General features: G+C 44.9%; 1 protein-coding gene across 1 annotated transcript in view; it reads right to left on the reverse strand.

The window, feature by feature from the left end:
• Positions 1 to 20015, reverse strand: part of LOC144123694 (uncharacterized) — a 92337-nt gene that overhangs the window by 59703 nt on the left and 12619 nt on the right. Inside the window, exon 2 of the mRNA XM_077656475.1 lies at positions 4466 to 4536. Within this exon, the coding sequence (XP_077512601.1) occupies positions 4466 to 4536 (71 nt within the window). The remainder of the gene's footprint in view (positions 1 to 4465; positions 4537 to 20015) is intronic.

A 20015-nucleotide genomic window follows, 5' to 3' on the forward strand; every position in this document is an offset into this window, starting at 1 on the left:
AATGCCATTAGATTTTTCCTACGCTATAAATATTGTCCCAGTCCTAAAAACCAATTAGGTTAAATACATATAGGTGGGGCTATGAAGCAATATGAGCTGGGAACAACACCTAAGTAAAATATGTAAGAAGGCCCAGGAAAAGTTGTATTTCCTCAGAAAGACGAGTAACTTAATGCATACAAAACACTCGTGAGACCATTCCTAGAGTATTCTGATATTATTTGGAGTCCTCACCAGAAATATTTAATAGGCAGATAAGAACAAATTCAGAACCTAGCAGCACGCTTTGTATACTCAAACTATTCCAGGCATTCGAACATCTCTAACCTATTAAAGAAAGCAGATCTACACAGCCTAGCTCAGCGTACAGCAGCATCAATACTTAAGTTCTTGTACCTAATTTATCACGGACACTTCAACATAACAAAAGAAACATACCTTCAGAAACCATTCCACCGCTCCTCGATGACTAACAATATGAAAGCACTTCGCCAACCATAAGCCACATTTTATGTTCACAATTATTCCTAGTTCCCTTCAGCTGTCCAATACTGGAATAAACTACCGTCTACTGCTGTGAACTGCAACACAGTCGAATCTTTCTTAAAACATGTTAATCACCTTGATCGAACATCATTCCCAACTTGCTGCTTCTTTAGTGATGAAATTGTTATTTTGTGTTATCTGTGCATATACTTGTCTCCCTTGTTCACTCCGCCATTGTCATTTTTTCTGCCTTGCATCCACTCCTGCATGGGCCCGAAAAGGGCCTGCAGTATTTGTATATAAATAATAATAAACTAGCACTGGACAGCAGAGGGACGCCTCTTAAGACAAAAAAGCATTAACAAGCACAGTGAGATGCCACTGAGACTTCTGCTATGCAAGTACGCTAAAACTATGCTGCGACGACACCCCCCTCTCCGGTGGCTACGGCTTGGGTGCAAGTTCTTTGTCTGCACCACGGCCAGGCCGGACACAGCATTTCGATGAGGGGACGCGGAAAAACGCTCGTGTAGCGCTATTCCACCGCACGTTTTTCCTTTTTGGAAAGGCTGACAGCTCGGCTGCGACTCTGTAACGCGAAGCTCAGCGACAGCTGTAAATGGCTGTTGTGAATTATAGTGCACATTCAGCAACAAACTGCAGTAGAGACGACCACCCAAAAAATCAATCTTGCAGCTGCACTCATTCGCTTTCGCTTCCAATGCCGGGTTTCAGTACCGCATCTGACAAGCATGTGACTGGAATAAGTCACGCGGATGTTTGGTCGCGGCGAATGGCGCGCGTGTGACCCAGTTACTTACACGAGCGATGTGACAGACAGAAAATAGGGTTCGCGTAGTTATCGCACTGCCCAAACTGAAGACTACGCCTCAGCATGCTCGCAACGATGAACACACCCTAGCGAACGCCTCCCACTCGATGTAACCGCTCGCCCAAGCCTCAGAATGAATTTGTTATGAGTAAGGGTTGGACATTTCGGTTCAAATCGATAAAAGCACGCCGAATTGAATATTCCAAGTTCAGGTTTATGCGGAAAAGGTCAGCATCTTTGATATGCAAGCCACAACCAGCTTACCAGGAGTTAAATCGAGTCGAATGAGAAAATTAACAAAGTACAGAAGCCAGGGGCAGGATAACGTGTCGGTAATGTTGGAGGAACACAGTTATGCGTTTTGACGCATCATCCGCTACCTTACAATAATACCTCTGCAGACCGGAAGGTACCACATGCCCATCGTCTGCAAGCGAAGCGCTCTTGTTACGCCAAAAGCTGTAATAGTTTTGTTATAAGCTATTTAGGTATATACAACGACCAATAACGCGGTACGTGTAATGTCACGCGGTCTTTCTTTGCGTTTCACCTGCATCGGAAAGCGGCCTCCGAAGTTTGAGTGTGTGTGTGTGTGGCGACTGAAAGAACATGAAAAGGAACGTGCGCGGGCCTGTCCATTGTGTCGAGAGAAACCACATTCGCTGGCAACAGCTCGAGAGCACTAAGCTAGCGCCGCAGCCCATCACGCCTTGTGTTAAACTGTAGCCCACTCTCGCAGTGTGCATTGCAAATCGTTGTCTTAATCAACTTCCATCGGCGGCGCGAACAGATCAAATCAGCTTAACCTCGATCAAAGCCTAACGAAGAGTTCAGTACCGCCGCCACAGGTGCCGATGACACAGGAAACAAAGCCATGAGTCGATCAGGCTAAGCACACGCTTTCGTACATTTCACCGGTTTAACCACGTTAGAACCCTACCTTTTTTTTTGTTTCCCCGTTTCACAACCGCTCCATTTTTTCATTGGCGATAGCATTTCTTTGAACAAGCACAGCTCTAATTATTTGAGGTGATTACTGGTAAATAGACTGCCCATATTGACGAGAAGGTCAAGGTAAACTGTGACTTCTGACCGCACAGGAATACCATGCTTGATCATCTAAAAAATTCTAATTGACATCCAAGAAATAATAATCCCCCCCCCCCCAAATAAAAAAACAGAAGCCGGTGCAATCAGAAAGTAAATGCGAGAGACAGTAGCGAACAGCAATGGGTCATCCCATAAGTAACGAGGGAGGAAGTAAAGAAAGCACTAGAATCAATGCAGAGGGGGAAAGCAGCTGCCGAGAATCAGGTAACAGCTGATCTTTTAAAGGAGGGAGAGGAGATTGTGCTAGAAGATCTTGCCACCCTGTATGCGCAATGCCAAAATTACCTCTAGCGTACCAGAGGCTTGGAAGAACGCTAACATTGTCTTAATGCATAAGAAAGGAGACGTCAAGGACTTGAAAAATTACAGGCCAATCAGCTTAATGTCCGTCGCCTAGAATGTATTTACTAGGGTAATCGCTAATAGAGTCACGATAATCTTAGTATTCAATCAACCACATGATCGGGCAGGCTTTCGTTCAGGATATTCCACAATGAATCATATTCACATCATCAATCAGGTGATAGAGAAATGTGCAAAATATAACCAACCCCTATCTATATATAGGCTTCGCTGATATTGAGAAAGCATTTGACTCAAAGGAAACCTCAGCAGTCATGCAGGTATTGCGGGATAAGGGTGTAGGTGAAAATACTGCAAGATATCAACTGCACCGCTACCATATTGCTAAAAAATCAGCAACAAAAAATTCAATAAGGAAGGGCGTCAGGCAGGCAGACACGACCTCTCTGATGCTATACACCTTCTGTTTACACGAGGTAATCCGAGGGCTTAATTGGGAACAGTTGAGGATAAGAGTTTATAGAGAATACCTAAATAAACTGCGATTCGCTGATGACATTGCCTTGATGAGTCACTCAGGATATTAGTTGCAAAACGTGATGAATTAGTTAGACAGGCAGAGCTGAACGGTGGGTGTAAAATTTAACATTCAGAAAAACAGAGTTGCTGAAAACCAAACAAACAAAAACAACAATAAAGGAAAAAGTCAAAGAAAAGATGCCGAAAAATGCCCTCTTCGGACTCAAAAAGCCTATTTTTAAAAATTGTGCAGTCTTAGGTGAAAAACCTGTATAGCTAGACATGCATTACTTTGCCCATACGTGCCAGTATTTTGTTCGCGTTTGTCTCTGTCGCTAATTGGTAGCGCGTCCCCGACTTTCCGAAGGGGAACGCTATCGCGTGCAGATTCCAACGAGAGAACAAAGAGATCGAACAAAACGAAACGAGGCCGTATTTATAATTTAAAAGAAAATGCCCAAAAGCAACGGAAACGCAAAAAGAAAAACACACACTACACACGTGTACAACACTACAGAATAAAGGAAAGAGTTCACCAGGTACTTAGCGTTCCAGGTGAAGCGGGGATGCCTTGCAGAGAGGATGGACGCGGGTGGATGTAGTGCGACACGGCGCTGGCGTTGCAGCGAAGAAAGCCGCGGGAAGGAGTTAGGTAGTAGTAGGAGCGGAGAGGAACACAGGGAGACGCCGGTGGCCTCCCATCAGCAGCCCGAAGAACTTGGCAGCTGCAGGAGAATCCTAACCAGATCCCGTCGGCGGCGGCCCGAAACGCCGGAGACTTAAAGCAGGCTATCCAAGAGTGCCGTTCGGCAGCACGGATCCTCAGTCCACCGGCTGCCACCTCCGAACTTGAAGGAACGCAGGAGACTTGCGTCGGTGATCCAAGGGAGGGCACGGCAGCACGGACCCAACGTCCGACGGCTGCCACCTCCACGCTTGAATGACACGATCTCCGCTGCGCTGTCTCCCTTCACACCTCGGGTTTCTGACACGTCAGCTCTCCGCTCCACGTGCTCGGCACGCTCTTTGTCGCCATCGCCTCGCACACGCCCTTCGCAAGCGCACACGCGCAACGCTGGGCTGGCGCGCGCAGCGCTCCGCTGTCTGACGCACCACTGTGGACGCATCGCGTTCAACATCCTCCGCAGATGCGTTGTGCACCTCGCATATGACCCCCCCCCTTCTGAAAAGTTTTTTAACATAGAAAAAACTTACATTGGTGCACACGACACTTATGTTCATGTGGTAAACAGACAGATGAAACGGTGTCGAAGTCCCCGAAGGCACTTTACACAGTGACACATGGAGGCACATGGAAACGCTCACAGAGCAAACATGGGGTCAAACATTATACATCTAGAAAAAGGAAATATAAGGCCATACAAAACATCAGACACAAGCTTTAAATACGTCTGTACCATAAAAGCGAACATGTACACACTGAATAACACATAACTGGAGAACGAAAGAAGAAGAAAAACAACACACCAACGTTACCCCATCCGTTTGCACAGGTCACCATTGCAAACACACCGGATAGTAGCTCTCTACATTGGGCATAACTCTCCGGTAATTTACAATCGACTCATGCAATCGGCGCCAACGTTTTCGGAGCCCTTGATGTACTCTACACAAGAGGTATACTCTTGTAATGTTAGGCTCCAACGCAGTACCCTGCTGTTCAAGTGCTTAGCCTTTGTTAATTATTGCAAGGGTTGGTGGTCAGTCTGAATGATGAAGAACGTCCCATATAAGAATATGTGGAATTTTTCAACCGCCCAGACTATCGCCTAACACTCGCGTTCAATCGCGGAGTAGCGAGGTTCGCAAGGTAACAACTGTCGACTCGCATGTGACACTGGGTGGAGGATTACATCATGCTCCTGAAGGAGAACGGCGCCTATACTGACCTTAGAAGCATCTGTGCGAAGCACGAACTGCTTACTGAGAAGTGGAGCTCTTAATACGGGTCTGGAAGTGAACGCATTCTTGAGCTCGTCGAAAGCGGCTTGCCGCTGTGGTGTCCAAGAGACAAGGTTGCGTTCACTTTTCCGTGTCAACTCCACGAGCGGTTGGACTTTGCCGGCATAACCAGGGAGGAAATCGCGATAGTTTCCGGCAAGCAGTACGTACGTACTGCTTGAAGCAGGAAGCTTCGAGAACGAAAACATCGTTCTCTACCCAATCCGGCCACTATCAGTTCTCCTATATGCCCTTCGGCATTAAGACAGCATCGACCATCTTCACGCGCCTGATGCTCATTCTGTTACAAGGTATACAGACAATGTCGTTCATTACATCGACGACGTTCTTGTAGCGACCTCTACCTGGGAAGAACATCTTTGGACTTCAAACCGGCTATTTAGCAGATTGCGCGAGGTCGGCCTCACGATAAAGCCGCAGAAGAGTAAAATCACAGCCACTAACATCTCTTTTCTTGGACACCAGATTGGAGAAGGGACCATCCGACCATTGGAAACGGTGGTGGAAAAGCTTGTCAACGTACCGCCGAGTGAAACTTGGTCACATAATCAACCACGTGACGAACCACGTGATCAGCCACGGCGCCGCGCCGTCGGCACGCGACCAAACACGTGACAGAGTGACGACGCAGCCACAGGGTGGCGGCGCCGCCACCGCCACGGCACCACCACGCTGAAGGCTCGAAATGCTGCCGTAATTCAGCTATCGCTACAAAACGTGACACTGCCTCGTGACATCGCACTTAATACGGCTAAAATGAATTAGCAATTTGGGTAAAATGCTTGTTATCAATTTTCACTGTAATACTTCAAGGAAGAACCCTATACTAACACTTGTTAATAAACTGTCACAATAAGTTGGACTAGTTTTCTCCCTTAATTATCTGCCACGAAATGTAAAGCTGTTACCTGCACTGTTGCTACCTTATCAGGGGTACTCTGCTACAAAGATCGGCTATTTGTTCTTCATAAAATGCTTACCTAGGCAATATGTGATGCGCCAAGAGATCCCCTAAGTGAACCTCTCTTTCAACAGCTTAAAATACACGACGTGCGCCATTTATACAATTAAAGCTTAACATTCGTTCAAGAGCAAACCTTAAACACAGAATACTTGATTACCAGACACTACCTCTCGAATACTAATAGGTACCACACCCACGCTGCGATTGCGGGAAGCAAATGCTGGTCATCCACTGCATCTTCTCTTGAACACAATCATCCGTGAGAATATTGCTTTTGAAACGAATACTTTATTATTTCTTAAGTTCAACTTACTTGGGCATCAATTTTAGAAGTGACACTTTTGACGATAGCAAAAACGTTAATAACAAAAACGCAAGCCTGCCGACCGGAGCTTTGCTATTATATTGATTGTAATAATGAAGCCTTGCAATATATGAAAAAATTGGCTTCATAAAGTCTTTCCCGTTGAAAAATGCTTTTGCCTAGAGCTGTTGGGTGTGAGTCGCTTCTTCCTGTTTTTCCAAGTATAGTTCAGGTTAGTGCAGTTCGGTAAAAATGTTAAAAGCCTGTGATTGTCATCATGATCATCGTCAGCCTGACTGCGCTCACTGCGGGACAAAGATCTCTCTCATATCTCTTCAATTAACCCTGTCATGTGCCAGCTGCGGCCGCCCTATCCCTGCAAACTTTTTAATCTCATCTCCTCAACTACTTTCTGCCGCACTCTGCTACGCTTCCCTTCCTTTGGAATCCAGTCTGTTTTGCATTCGCATTACATGCCCAGCCGAAGCCCATCCCTTCCTCTTGGTTTCGACGATGATGCCATTATCCACGTGTTTGATCCCTCACCCACTCAGCCTTCTTCCTGTCTCTTAACTTTCAACCCGTCATTTTTCTTTACATAGCTCGCAGGGCTGTCCTTTTTGAGCGGCTTCCGCACGGCGAGCGGGCCGTCCGTTTTCGGCCTCCGGGCGGACGTAGGTGTTGTACGATCACTGCTGCTTGCGAGCGAGCCGGGTGGTACCAGCATTCTGATTGGTGCGCACGGCAGTGCCTGTCGTCTAATCACATGCAGCGGTACAGGCATGCATGCTTGTAGCAAAACACGCAGATATCTTGCAGTAGAAATTGCCCGTATTAATTGCGGCGTACTCGAGACATCCGTTGCGTCAACGTTTATATTTATTTTTTTTGCTGCGGGATTTTCGTCGAAGGTGCAATCGTGGTCGGCTGTGATATGGCATGGATTTCGGTGCGGCGGACTCCATCGGCCGCGAACCGATTCGTGACAAAACTTTGCAACATCGCAGGAGAGCCTGATCATCTGAAGCGATGCTGTGGGAAACGACATGTGGACCATTTCTATCCAAGAGACCGAATCACATCGCGATCGCGTACTCCTCCCCATTCGACCGCTATGTTTTCACAACGGTCAATGATTTGCCAAAATAACAGAAGCTACGGCGCCGCTCCGCCAGCAGCTGCTCGGCACCACGTGACCAACCACGTGACAGTGTGGCGGCACAGCCACAGGGTGGCGCGCCGCCACGCTGAAGGTTCGAAATGCTACCGTAATGTAGCTATCGCTACAAAAGAAGAAAAGCAGTGATGGCTTTTGTCTTTTTACCTCTTTGCTGCAACTTGAAGTTGGCGGCTATTGTGCTTAAGATGAACCAAGAGCCCTGTTAACACTGTCTTGAATATATAAAAGTCACAGCATAAACATGTATTTGTAGCATTCTCATTGAGCCACGTTATGGTGAGCCACCTAATGAAGTCGGTGCTGCTTAGCTGAAGAGATGATACGAGAGAAGCACCAAAGAAAATCTGACACAGATAGGCACGATAATGCATGCTTAGGGAGGGGGGGGGGGCTTTTAGTTTACGAGTTCAGATGGCTAGACACAGCTTTTGCACAGTGTGCAAGATAGCCTAAATGTGCAAGATAGCCTAAAGGCAACTGTATGCCGTGCGACAAAACTAGTGTGTAAATTTGCCCCAATATTACTTGAAATAGATTGTGAAGAAAGTTCCTACGCATACGAGAGCATTGTATTGGCTTGCCGAGGAGTTCAAGCGACTAAGAAATTCATTATAACAATTTATTTTAACATTTATTATACCTAAACAGTACTAAATGACAATACTTGAATGGTGAGCTTTGACATGATGTGTCAAGTAGGAACTTTATGAGTTTGTAAATTACTATTAAGAAGTAATCAACAATTAGCATCCAAGCACAGGCATACGGCTACAAAGGAAAGCTTTGTAGCTCTTCCTTGTGGCTTTATGGCTGCTCTTAGGTGGGTGCTAATGAGTAGTTACTCCCGTAAAACAGATATTCTCCGCCTTCGGAAAATTACCTAAATCAGTGGTCTAACATCATCATTTGCTGCGTGGTTTTCTGCAGTGACCAGCTCAAAGGACAAGAGGTTAGTAAGCCTTGTGAGGTGGAAGGCCATTCCAGCCTTTCGTGGCAAAAGCAAAAATGACTCTTGAAATGCAGGTGCATGAGCTAACTGAGGCTCTTCAGTACTTGTGCGGCTAATGCAGAAGGAACCATGAGTCAGGACAGAATAGTTGGTTATGTGACGGTAAATAGTTAAAAAACACCCTGCAGTTTCTGCACGACATTAAGAAGTTTGAAGATTCACCTTTAGTGCCGTGACACTGGAGCTTCAACAATAGTCTGAGAAAATAAAACGAGGGCTCAGGTCTGAACTTATCGCCGGATTTCACTTAAGTTAGGTTTGTTCCATGTGTCATTAGAACGCCCAAGCTGATGCCACACAGGGGATTTTAACGCAAGTAAATTGGAAGACGGCGATGCTAAGTACACGTTATGGTGTAAACATCCTAGGTTGTGGGCGGGCGTATAAAGATTAAGAGGTGAGGCCATGGTACTTCATGAGCCATGTTTACCGATAAGTTTACTATAAATGGGCAAAATGTAAGTGACAATGTCCAGGTTTCCTCAGCATTTAATAACACCTTTAAAAAAGTTTTCACAAAAGATGACGGGTGTCTCCAGCCCTTTAGCATGTTCAATACTTGCCTGACTGATGTTGTCATTTCTGAAGAGGGTGTGTTTAATCTATTGTTCAAACTGGATGCTAAGGAATCACCTGGACCAGATGATATTCTGAATGCCTTTCTTAAACAGTATGCAGAGTGGTGTTCCAAGCATTTGTGCATCCTATTCACTCGATCTTTGAATAATAATTGGTTGTTTTTTTTTTGGTGGGGGGGGGGGGGAGGAAGGAACTGGCGCAGTACCTGTCTCATATATCGGCGGACACCTGAACCGCGCCGTAAGGGAAGAAATAAAGGAGGTATTCAAAGAAGAAAGGAAGAAAGAGGTGCCGTAGTGGGGGGCTCCGGAATAATTTCGACCACGTGGGGATCTTTAACATGCACTGACATCGCACAGCACACGCACGCCTTACCGTTTTGCGGCCATAAAAACGCAGCCGCCGCGGTCGGGTTCGAGCCCGGGAACTCCTTATCAGTAGCCGAGCGCTTTAACCACTGAGCCACCGCGGCGGGTTCTCGATCTTTGATCTTTGAAAGAAGGTGTTTTACAGTGTGATTGGAAAACTGCTATAATTAAGCCTTCGTATAAAATTGAATAGGGCGTGTATTGAAGATTATCGCCCTAGCTCATTATCTTCAACAACGTGCAAATTATTAGAAAATATCATTCATAGCATCTAACTAATTTCCTCGACGAGCGTAATGTACTGGTAGATGCTCAACATGGGTTCAGACGAGGGTATTCAACATGCACTCAGCTGGTCGAAACAATCCATCATTTTGCAACAGCAATCAAAGAAAGGAAAACAAACAGGTGTTATCTTCATAGACTTTTGAAAAGCTTTCGATAAGGTTTCGCACAAAAAACTACTTCATAAACTCATATTGTTATAAATAATAAACAGATATTAATATGGATACGATCGTACCTATCTGATCGCCGTCAGTTTGCAGAACTACATAAAACCTGCTCCAGTCACGTTCCTATCGATAATGCCGTTCCACAGGGATATGTCCTCGACCCCCTACTGTTTTTTATATTTTTAAATGATATTGTTAAAGGCCTGTCCGTACGTATTAGGCTACATGCGTACGACTGCGTGCTGTATGAGAAAATAAGTTTGTCTGATGATTAAATTAGGCTGAATAATGACTTTGCAAAAATAGTTTCTTGGTGTGAGAAGTGACAAATGTCAAATAATTTTGAAAAAAAAAACCGTATTTATGTGAATAACAGTTAAAGAGAACCCTCTTCTTTATCACAACACTGCTAAAAATAGTTTTCTTCTATGAGGTTACAGAATATAAGCATCTACGCCTATGGATTTCCCATAACGTCTCTTGCACCAAGCATCCCAATAAGTTTTCACCAAACGCTCTCCGAAAGCTTTTTTTCTTACGGCGCTCGCTTAAGTTAGCAACCCCTGGTACACGCCTCCTTGCCTACAACACTATTATAAGACCAATCTTAGAATATGCAGTAATTATCTGGGATCCTTTTACAAAGGTAAACATAATAAACTTGAAAAAATCCAAAAGAAAGCAGTAAAGTTTATATATAACACTTACGGGCGAGCATCAGTCAGTGCCCTCCTCAAAAAAAGCGGCTTACCCTCTATTCTTAACACAAATCGCATTTGTCGCTTAAAGATTTTCTTTCAATTAATAATAACTTCAAAGTTGACACCTCCAATATCCTTACTTATTCCTCGGGGTACCAAACTAGAAATCGCTATTCCCTTTTCATAACAGCGTTAAATTCGTGAGTTAATTGTTCTAAATATTTTTTTCAGGGACCATCACTGATTGGAATAATCTCACGGATGATGTCAGGCAGACATCAATTTATTTGTTTGAAGAGCACTTGAAATGATTATTGTTGACTACCTTGTCGCGGTATTTTCTTGCTGGCTTTCGATGTGCAATTTTGTTTTGTTTGGGTCTGTATTTTTGTATCTTAACAAAATGTTTCCCACCTGCTATGATCTTGGGTATAGAATCGCAGTGTTCATAAATAAATAAATAAATAAATGAATAATGTTAATAGCTGTGTGTTTGAACCAGTGTAGTGTGTTATAAGTAGGCAAAATGTAGTTATGCTGGTAATAAAAAAAAGGCCGCCACCATCTGGAAGACGTTGAAGTAACGAGCGTTAGCTTTATTGGCCGTGCGTAAGTCGAGTCTTTCCGCATCCAGCGGGGCCAGTGAAGAAAACCCTGTGCGGTTCGGAAAAGTAATACCCCTGTCACACGGCCAGTTTCAATTACCCTCGAGTCGAGGGTCTTCGAGATTCTCAATCGCCATCGAACTCGCCGCTGCTACACGGCAAATCTCAATGGCCATTGAAATGGTTCTCGTGTCTTACGCCACGGATGTGTGGCGCCACAATCGCTACTTTGGATTTTGCAAAAATAACAAAAATATTTGATAAATGTTTACTAAATGCTGAAATACAGGCATACGCGAAAGTCGTTCAAAACCCTTTTAATTGCACGTACGCGACTGACATATGCTTACACGGCTGTAGCCACTCTAATACAAGACGAGCCAAAGCCAAGCCATTGCAACTGCGTCAGAGCGCTGCTTCGTGAGGCTTAAGACCTGGGAAATCGCCTTGATATCTGGAAAACAAGAGCTATTTGTCTCTTGAAACTTTATGCGAGGGTAATAATGGACAAATCAAAGGCGAATAAAACTTAAAACACGATATTGCTTTGAGGGATTAGCCACGAAGCTGTTATCGCTGTGAAGCGGGCGGGCAGGGTGCCGCCATGTTGTCAACTTTAAGTACGCAAGCAACGCAAAGTTAATGCGCTTAATGCACTTAAAACCAGTCTAATACAATTTTAAAATTATTATACTGACTGCTTGCATTAAAGTTTAGGTTAATAATGTTTGTTCATGCTTTTGTACCGCGAATGTATCGTGTACGAAAGTGCGCTTGGCGCCGCTCGAAGCAACGCTAGCAACCTTGGGCAGCGCTCGAAGGCCCTCGAAATCTCGATGGAGTTCTGCGCTACTCCGTTGACTCGATAGGCTATTGACTCGATCGCCATTGAAACTGCCCGTGTGGCAGCGCTCGATCGCCTTTGAGTCGATAGACTATCGGTTCGAGGGCCCTCGAAATGCCCGTGTGACAGGGGTATAAACCAAGCTTTCCACCTAGCGGAGCGCCTAGCGCCGTCTGTCACAGAAATTACGATGCACGACTACCCGTTGTCAAGTCGCGCCCCCTCAGTATACGTCCCAAACAGAATTTGCTTTGTTGGGGGGTCAAGGTGGACCTAGAATTCGGCTTGAGGTGCGATTTGGTAACGCTTCAATTAGTAATTGCATGTATACAGTATTTACCTATTATTTAATTTGGTTTTATTTCTGTACCAACACCCGTAGGGTTTTATTTGCCTACCAAATTCGGTACACAACTGTCCCTGGATGGGTGCCCCTTGTTGTCGGAGTATATATAGCCGAACGAATGTATGCATTGTAGATGGTGCTACAAGTCGCAATGCGCGATGTGCTGTTCTATATTTGCTGCCACAGATGGCGCTGTGATCTCAGGGTGGTAGGAGACCCCACGAAACCTCCAAACGTGATGAGTAAGAGCTAACGATCTTAAAACATTAGTGCATTCTAGTAACATCAGTAAACAGGTCATTCTAGAGCAGGCAAAATGCTGTTTTGGAGAACTGAAACGCTGGTATTTATTGCAAGATGGCAGACCCCATATAGCCATCAGTGAATGCATGTATCAAAACACTGAAGGGAAAATGATAATGTGGGTAATAAAAAGCTGAGGCCCGACGACAATGCCTTGGGTAGCGTCCAAGATTGCAGGAAAAGGCAGGGTGCATGAGAATTGGCAAGGGAAATCTACCGACGGCAGGCTATTTATGCTTGAATTCAGTTCAGAGCTATTGGATGCAAGTTAAAGCACGGGAAAACTAGAGTTACATAAATAAGCGAATCACATGCTTTTTCAAAGCCAAGAAAAAAAAGCATCGAAGGGGATGTTACAGTGAACGTGCATGTCGTGAAGAACAAGAGCAATTGGCTATTGCAGGAATGTTTTCGAAAAGCTTGACAATATGGATGAAAGAAGTTAATGGGCCAAAACAATCTAGCAGGGCAAGAGTACAAAATGTGTTTGGCGATTTGCAGCGCATGGCAATGGCATAAATAGGACCATAGGTGCTGGGTAATTGTGGATAAGAAACATAGAGTGGCCAAGCTTTGATGAGGCTGGAAGCAATCTGCACAACATGCACCAGATATGCATTTAACTTGCTTCCTGTCCTGTTGATGTTTTCTGTAAATTTAACAAAACTTGATCCGAGTGTACTGTCGGTTGAACCGGTGGTAATTTGTCATGTTGAAACAGAGCTAAAGGATGAGGGCAACAGAGCAAGAACTGCCACTCTGTGCCGTGGTGTTGTTTTTCGTCGTCTTTGTTCCCAACATATCTTTACCAGCTCCACAGGGCTTATTTTGCAGTCTGCTGTTTAAAAGTGGTGTCAGGTAAAGCCAATCGCTATTCTTCAGCCAACAAACTGCTGTGCCATACAACACATCCTTGTAATGATCTTCATAATTTGCAAGAGAAATGTACTTCTTTTGTCACATGGTTAAATAACACAGATTAATTTCTTGTGAAATCATCGGAACTAAAAACCAATCATAATTTCATATATACAGCCATGCCCCATTAGTACATGCCTCGTCAATATGCACTCAAAGTATTGACAGTGTTTCAGGGGACAAATATTTTTCAGTGCACTTATGCTTTGTTAACATGCAAACTTGCTGATCACAGCGGACAGAACGAGAATGCGTACAGCCCATTGCCGCATGTGTTGCCAGATTAATTTGCGTAGTGGAAAGACTTAAAACTTTGGATTTGAGAAGATAAATGAAACGCTGCCTAATCATATACCTTTCTTGCACAGTGGAATCCCCATCACACTGCTTGCCCCACTGTCTGCACAGAATTTTATGCTAACCGGTGAACTGCCAGGCGCACTGACTTCTCCAGCTGTGACAATCAATGTCGGGGCTCGGCGACTCACATCCTGGCGTAAATTGCTCATTGCACCAAATGAATTAAGCTGCTTAAAAATAGAACAACAGTATCGCTTGCTTATATTATAACCTCACAGATGCCTACACGCAGTCCACAAGGCTAGGTTAGCACTTTTTATACAGCGTACACTGCAGAAGAAAAGAAAAATGCAACACTCCTGACTCAGGCATGCGCAGTGGGCAAGAACAGAACTAGGCGCTGCTGCAACGCGGGGAATCTGCTAATGCAAGCAGCAACAGCCATTTCATTCAATCCGAGGAGTAGAGGAATGGGTTTAAATTAAATGCGGTCTTTGCCTTGGCAGGTAAATGGTTCCATTGATACTATAGGACTCTCAAAAACAGGGCCATATCGGTATTGCAGAACCGACCACCATGTAACAATTCTTAGAACAAATAAGCCTTGTTACTGTAGCTTTGAATGTATGCAGGAATGGTACTGTCGTGACCACACAAACGTGAATGGATAAGCGTGCCAGGAAACCTAGCCAATCACTGAGGAAGGTGAAAATATGCATCTATATATGCAAATATATTTTTTCTCGTGCAAAAACGCAAGGAGGATTAAAGAAATCTGGGAAGCGTTCTACACTGCCGACACAAAGCTGATTGTGCCCACCATCGCCGTCATTCAGTAGACAAGTAATCATGTCCGTAGCAAGTAGTCACAGTCAAATGAAGGTAGCACATAGACGTGTACACGTGCATCGATGACATCTTCTTCTCAAGGCTTCGAAAATGTGTTCCTAAACAAACAGGTGCGGCTGACCAAGGGAGTGCTGCTGAACAACCGCTTAACACCACTTATCGCTTAATGCCAATTCCTCACGGGTAATGTTTCCGTATGTAATTTGTAGAAGGTTGTAGAAGGAAGTCTTAGTGCATGACATGATATACATCATGTCCCGGCATTCCAAAGTACATTGAGCAGTAAATAGGAGGAGAGAAAAGCATCGTCATTGTTCATAGGTTTTCGCAACACTGAAAATGATAACCGTTGAGAAACGGTCTGCCAGAGAGCGCATAGCAAAATTTACCTCATGCATAAATCCTGCATAAAGTATAGAGTATGCATAAACTATAAAACAGCTGTATCTTACGGTACTCACCTACGGGGCAGAAACGTGGAGGCTAACGAAAAGTTTTCAGCTTAAGTTAAGGACAAGGCAGCGAGCCATGGAAAGAAAACTGATAGGTGCAACGTTAAGAGACAGGAAGAGGGCAGAATGGGTGAGGGAACAAACGCGGGTTAATGACATCCTACTAGATATCAAGAGAAAGAAAAGGGCTTGGGCATGGCATGTAATGCGAAGGGAAGATGACTGCTGGTCTTTATGGGTAACGGAGTGGATTCCAAGTGAAGGGGGGCAGAAAGTTTGGTGGGCGCATGAGATTAAGAATTTTGCGGGGATACAGCTAGTGATCGCAGCTGGCAAAGGACAGGGTTAATTGGAGAGACTTGTGAGAGGCATTTGCCCTGCAGTGGGCGTAGTCAGGCTCATGATAATCAATATGCCCGCAAACTTCCTAATTTTATGTGTCCACCTGACTATCTGGCGCCCCCTACTTCGCCGCCCAGTACAAAAGAGTTCCTGCTTTGTAAGTAGTCTGAGACGACTTATCTTTTATAACTTGAATCCTTGTGGAGATGAGCGAGATAAATTAACTCTTGTGAACCTCCCTGTTAAAGTGGTTCGATTGTGAAATGCGTTTGGGCGTTCACCCCTTGTTGGTCGATTTTTTATTGAATAAGCGTAGAGAGCGTTCAGCTTACTGTCAGTTGCTTGCAAGGTATTCCCTAGGCAATCGCTAACAAAATTAAAATAACCTTAGTCTTCAGTTAGGCAAAGCACCAAGTGGGTTTTCAAAAGGCTGGTCGACAACAGATCATGTTTACACCACCAATGAAGTGAAGGAAAAATACGGATAATTTAATTTACATTTATATACATATAGTCTTCATTGATTACAAGAAAGCATTTGATTCAGTCGAAACCTCAGCATTCGCAGGCATTGCGTAGCTATAGGGTGTAGAAAAGGCATAAGTAACGGTGCTGGAAAATATACTTAACGGCTGCACAGCGCGTGACCTTTGTCGTCTATACAGTAAGTGGTAATACCAATTAGGCCCAATCATGTAGGGAGACACTATCTCTCCAGTACTATTCACTGCGTGTTTACAGACAGTACTGGAAAGTTTGGAATGTGAAGAGTTAAGGATAAAACTTAACCGAGCAGACAGTATAGCAAGCTGCGGTTTGGTGATGACATTGCCTTGCTAAGTGAGACAGGCCGCAAACTGCAGTGCGTGATTTAATACCTAGCCGGTCAAAGCATAACGGTGGTTCTGAAGGTTATAATGAAGAGCACGGGTAATGTTCAAAAGCCCGTGAAGAGAACAACAGTTTACAGTAGACAGTGAGGCATTAGAAGTCTTAAGGAATTACTCGGTCAGGTAATAACCGCTGTTCCACACCACAAGAGCGAAAGAGCTATGAGAATAGGAATGGGATGGAGTGGATTTGGCAGGAACCATGAAAAGCAGCTTCCCAGTATACCTCAAGAAGAATGTACATAACAGTTGTATCTTGCCAGTACTCACCTATGGAACAGAAACTTAAAGGCTAACGAAAAGGTTTCAAATTAAACTGACGACAGCACAGACAGCTGTGGAAAGATTTTAAATTGGTTGGTTTACGTTTGGTTGGTTTAACGTTAAGAGACAGGAAGAGAGCCGGATGGGGAAGAGACCCGGTCGAAAGATAACCCAACTGAAATCAGGAAGAGGGAAAGGGCTTGGGAAGGACATATAATGCGAAAGCAACATGGTGAGCTGGCGTTTAAGGCAAGGCAGGAGCGGAATAATAGAAGAAGTAAATTCGACACCCCCCCCCCCGGTGGGAAATTTTACATAGGCAAATCATACTGACACCCATTTTTTCGACGAAGAAAGAACAAGAAATGTGCATGTTTAAAATGGGACCGCTTTCCCCCGCCCCAACCGCAGCCTTCAGGATCCCGAACAAGCGGCCCCTTGGACGCAAAGAATTTGATTTCTGTAGAAAAACGTCACGCTTTCTTCCTTTCTTACTCTGATAACCTGTAGCCGCAAATAATTCCTTCACGTCGGGTCATCCCTTCGTACGTCAAAAAAAAAAATGATTTTTCGTTAGAAGCGCCTAAAAATTTGAACCCGGCAGAAAATCGGAAAACAAGTGAAAGAAAAAAGAACCGCTTTATTTTTTCACAACTGGCCCTCTTCACCGGAGCTTTTGACTTATTCGCTTTGATTTTTTTCTTCTGCTTGATTTTACTTATAGATACTTTCGGTCACCTTTACTCCTTTTTTTCTGGCAATTCCTCCCGTTCACTCTCTCCTTTTCAGCTACTGGTCCGAGGCAGACAAAATCCAAACAGTTCTTCCCACGTCGCGGTATGGGTTTGTGACATCTGCCTTAGGATATGAGTTCCACCCTGAGTTGCACTCTACGGATGTGAGTTCCGGGAGAAGCCAATCGTAACAGCTTCGGCAGAGTCAGGTGGGCGGATGAGGTAAGGAGGTTTGCGGGGATAAGGAGGCCGCAGGAGGCACCGGGAAGGGTAAGTTGGAGGCATAGGTCTTTGTCCTGCAGTGGAAAAAGGCCAGTGACGAAGTTCACGTATGACTCTGTGTTGCGCAGCCTGTACAATAATGCCTTTTGTGTACATTGCCTCTGCCCTTATCCTTTCTTCTTGCCGCCTCATCTCTTTCATTTCATTACTCCATTCTCCCTGCTATCCTTTATTTCCACTGCCCCAGCTCAGGTGCTTCAGTATCGATGACAGATGCCAGGGCTAGCAAAAATCTCTCCATTTCTTTTTTATTATTTTTAATAATACCACTTACTACTATTCTTTCCGTCACCTTTTCCCCGCTGTGCATCTTCGGCCACGATGCATTTTAAGGAGAACAAATTATTGTACCTCTTTTTCTGCGCACGTGTTTACCAGAGGCACTGTAACCTTATTTTCTGAAAATTTCTCCTCTTTAGTGCAATGGAGCCTTTGATTCGCACAGTTAACCTTCGATCAGTCATTTAATCTAAAAGATCTCAATTAAATGTTTTCTTCACGACGGTGTGATTAAGTTAATGTGTGGTGTGAGCTAGGCGTGACGTAGCAGGTTCGCGGGCCATAAACGGGAAGCAGAAAGTGTGACCTGCGTCAGGGCGGCTCGCGACAGACGCGCCAAAGGAAAAACCTTTCCTGGAGTTGCACCAGGCGACTTCCTCGTCTCGGAAGCTAGGCAGTTTTGCAGAAGTTTGAACCTGGCCGAGTGGTCGTTCCGAGGGATTAAGGGTAGCAACGTAGTTGAGGACGGCCGCAGTGGGCGCAGCCTGTATAGTTACGATGTCGAACGCGAGATGCTTTTACGAGTCGATGGCGGCGAGGTAGCGGCCGCTCTTCAGAAGTCCTGGACAACGAGCCTCGACAGAGCTGTCAACGCAAACGCCAAGACGCGCCGCACCGGTGGCCTCAAGAGCGAAAGTGTCGCGGTCCCGCCATCCGACTGCGTTGATGGCTTCCGCGCCGTCGGTCGTTTTAAAGGGCGCAGTGTGTTGGCGCACAGACGTTGCGTCGAAACGCAAGAAAAGTGCGCATTGTCCAGTTGCGCTCGGCCGCGCGCCACTTCACTTTGCTGAAGAAGGCCTGTTCTGGTGAGGAATAAGTACGTCTTAGCTGAGGAGCCGCACACAGTGAAAAGAGTACGTACACAAGCCTCAGAACACAGCTGAAATTCAAGTATGCTAGCAATGGACACAGCTAACCACGCGTTTCCTTGTCTTTGTTGTGCATCTGCCAGCTGCCCTGCGTTGGGCGTGTTAGCAAAGTGGCGGCGATCGAACGCAACGGCCGCTACATAGAGATTAAAATCGCTACAAGATCAATCGATGGGGCGCAATCCTTATCACCGATGTCTCATTCATATCCATGCCCTCGTGCTCTCTTGAATTGTTGCACTACAGCAGTATGGAATAGAAAAGTTAAACTAACTCAAGCGCACACGAACTACGCAGCCAATAAATTGAAACCGAAACTACATAAGCTGCCTTTGACAACACTATTGTGGCTATACTTTATTTGTCTTGTGCATACGAATGCCTTTCTCTCTATTCTTCAAGCTTCGCTCTAAATCAACTGCTTCAGGCTTGAAGTTTTTTGTTTCATAGTGCTCTCGTAACGTTATTTCCTGTAAACCACACAAAGTGAACAACCAGACGAAGACAAGTCCATTTGTCGAAACGTTGGCAAACACACTAAGGCTTTCCGCTCCCTTGTTCACTTCCTGTTGCGAAGGAAGCCATCTACTTCCCGCTCACTACCATGGATTCCTATAGCTATACACTATGATCATTGAACATCTCGTTGAAAAATTCTTGCCAGTTTTTTGCTGTGAAGAAAATGATGAGGCGTCCCCCTTACACTCTACATTAACGTTAAATTGTTTCACTGCGTCCTAAACGTTTGCCTTTTCCTGTGATTGGGCCAGTTCTGGTGATGGCGCTACTTACTGTAAATAAATGCCAATCTATCCAGCCCAAGGATACGTTTTAAAGATTTAACAAAAACTCTGGGTTTGACGAAATGCATATCTAATGTCATTGAAAGATAATATGTTCATCTCGACCTACTTGATTGTGCGGGCCTCTTGAAATGTTCACCGA

The sequence above is a fragment of the Amblyomma americanum genome, chromosome 3 (genome assembly GCF_052857255.1).
Source record: "Amblyomma americanum isolate KBUSLIRL-KWMA chromosome 3, ASM5285725v1, whole genome shotgun sequence".
NCBI lineage: Eukaryota > Metazoa > Arthropoda > Arachnida > Ixodida > Ixodidae > Amblyomma > Amblyomma americanum.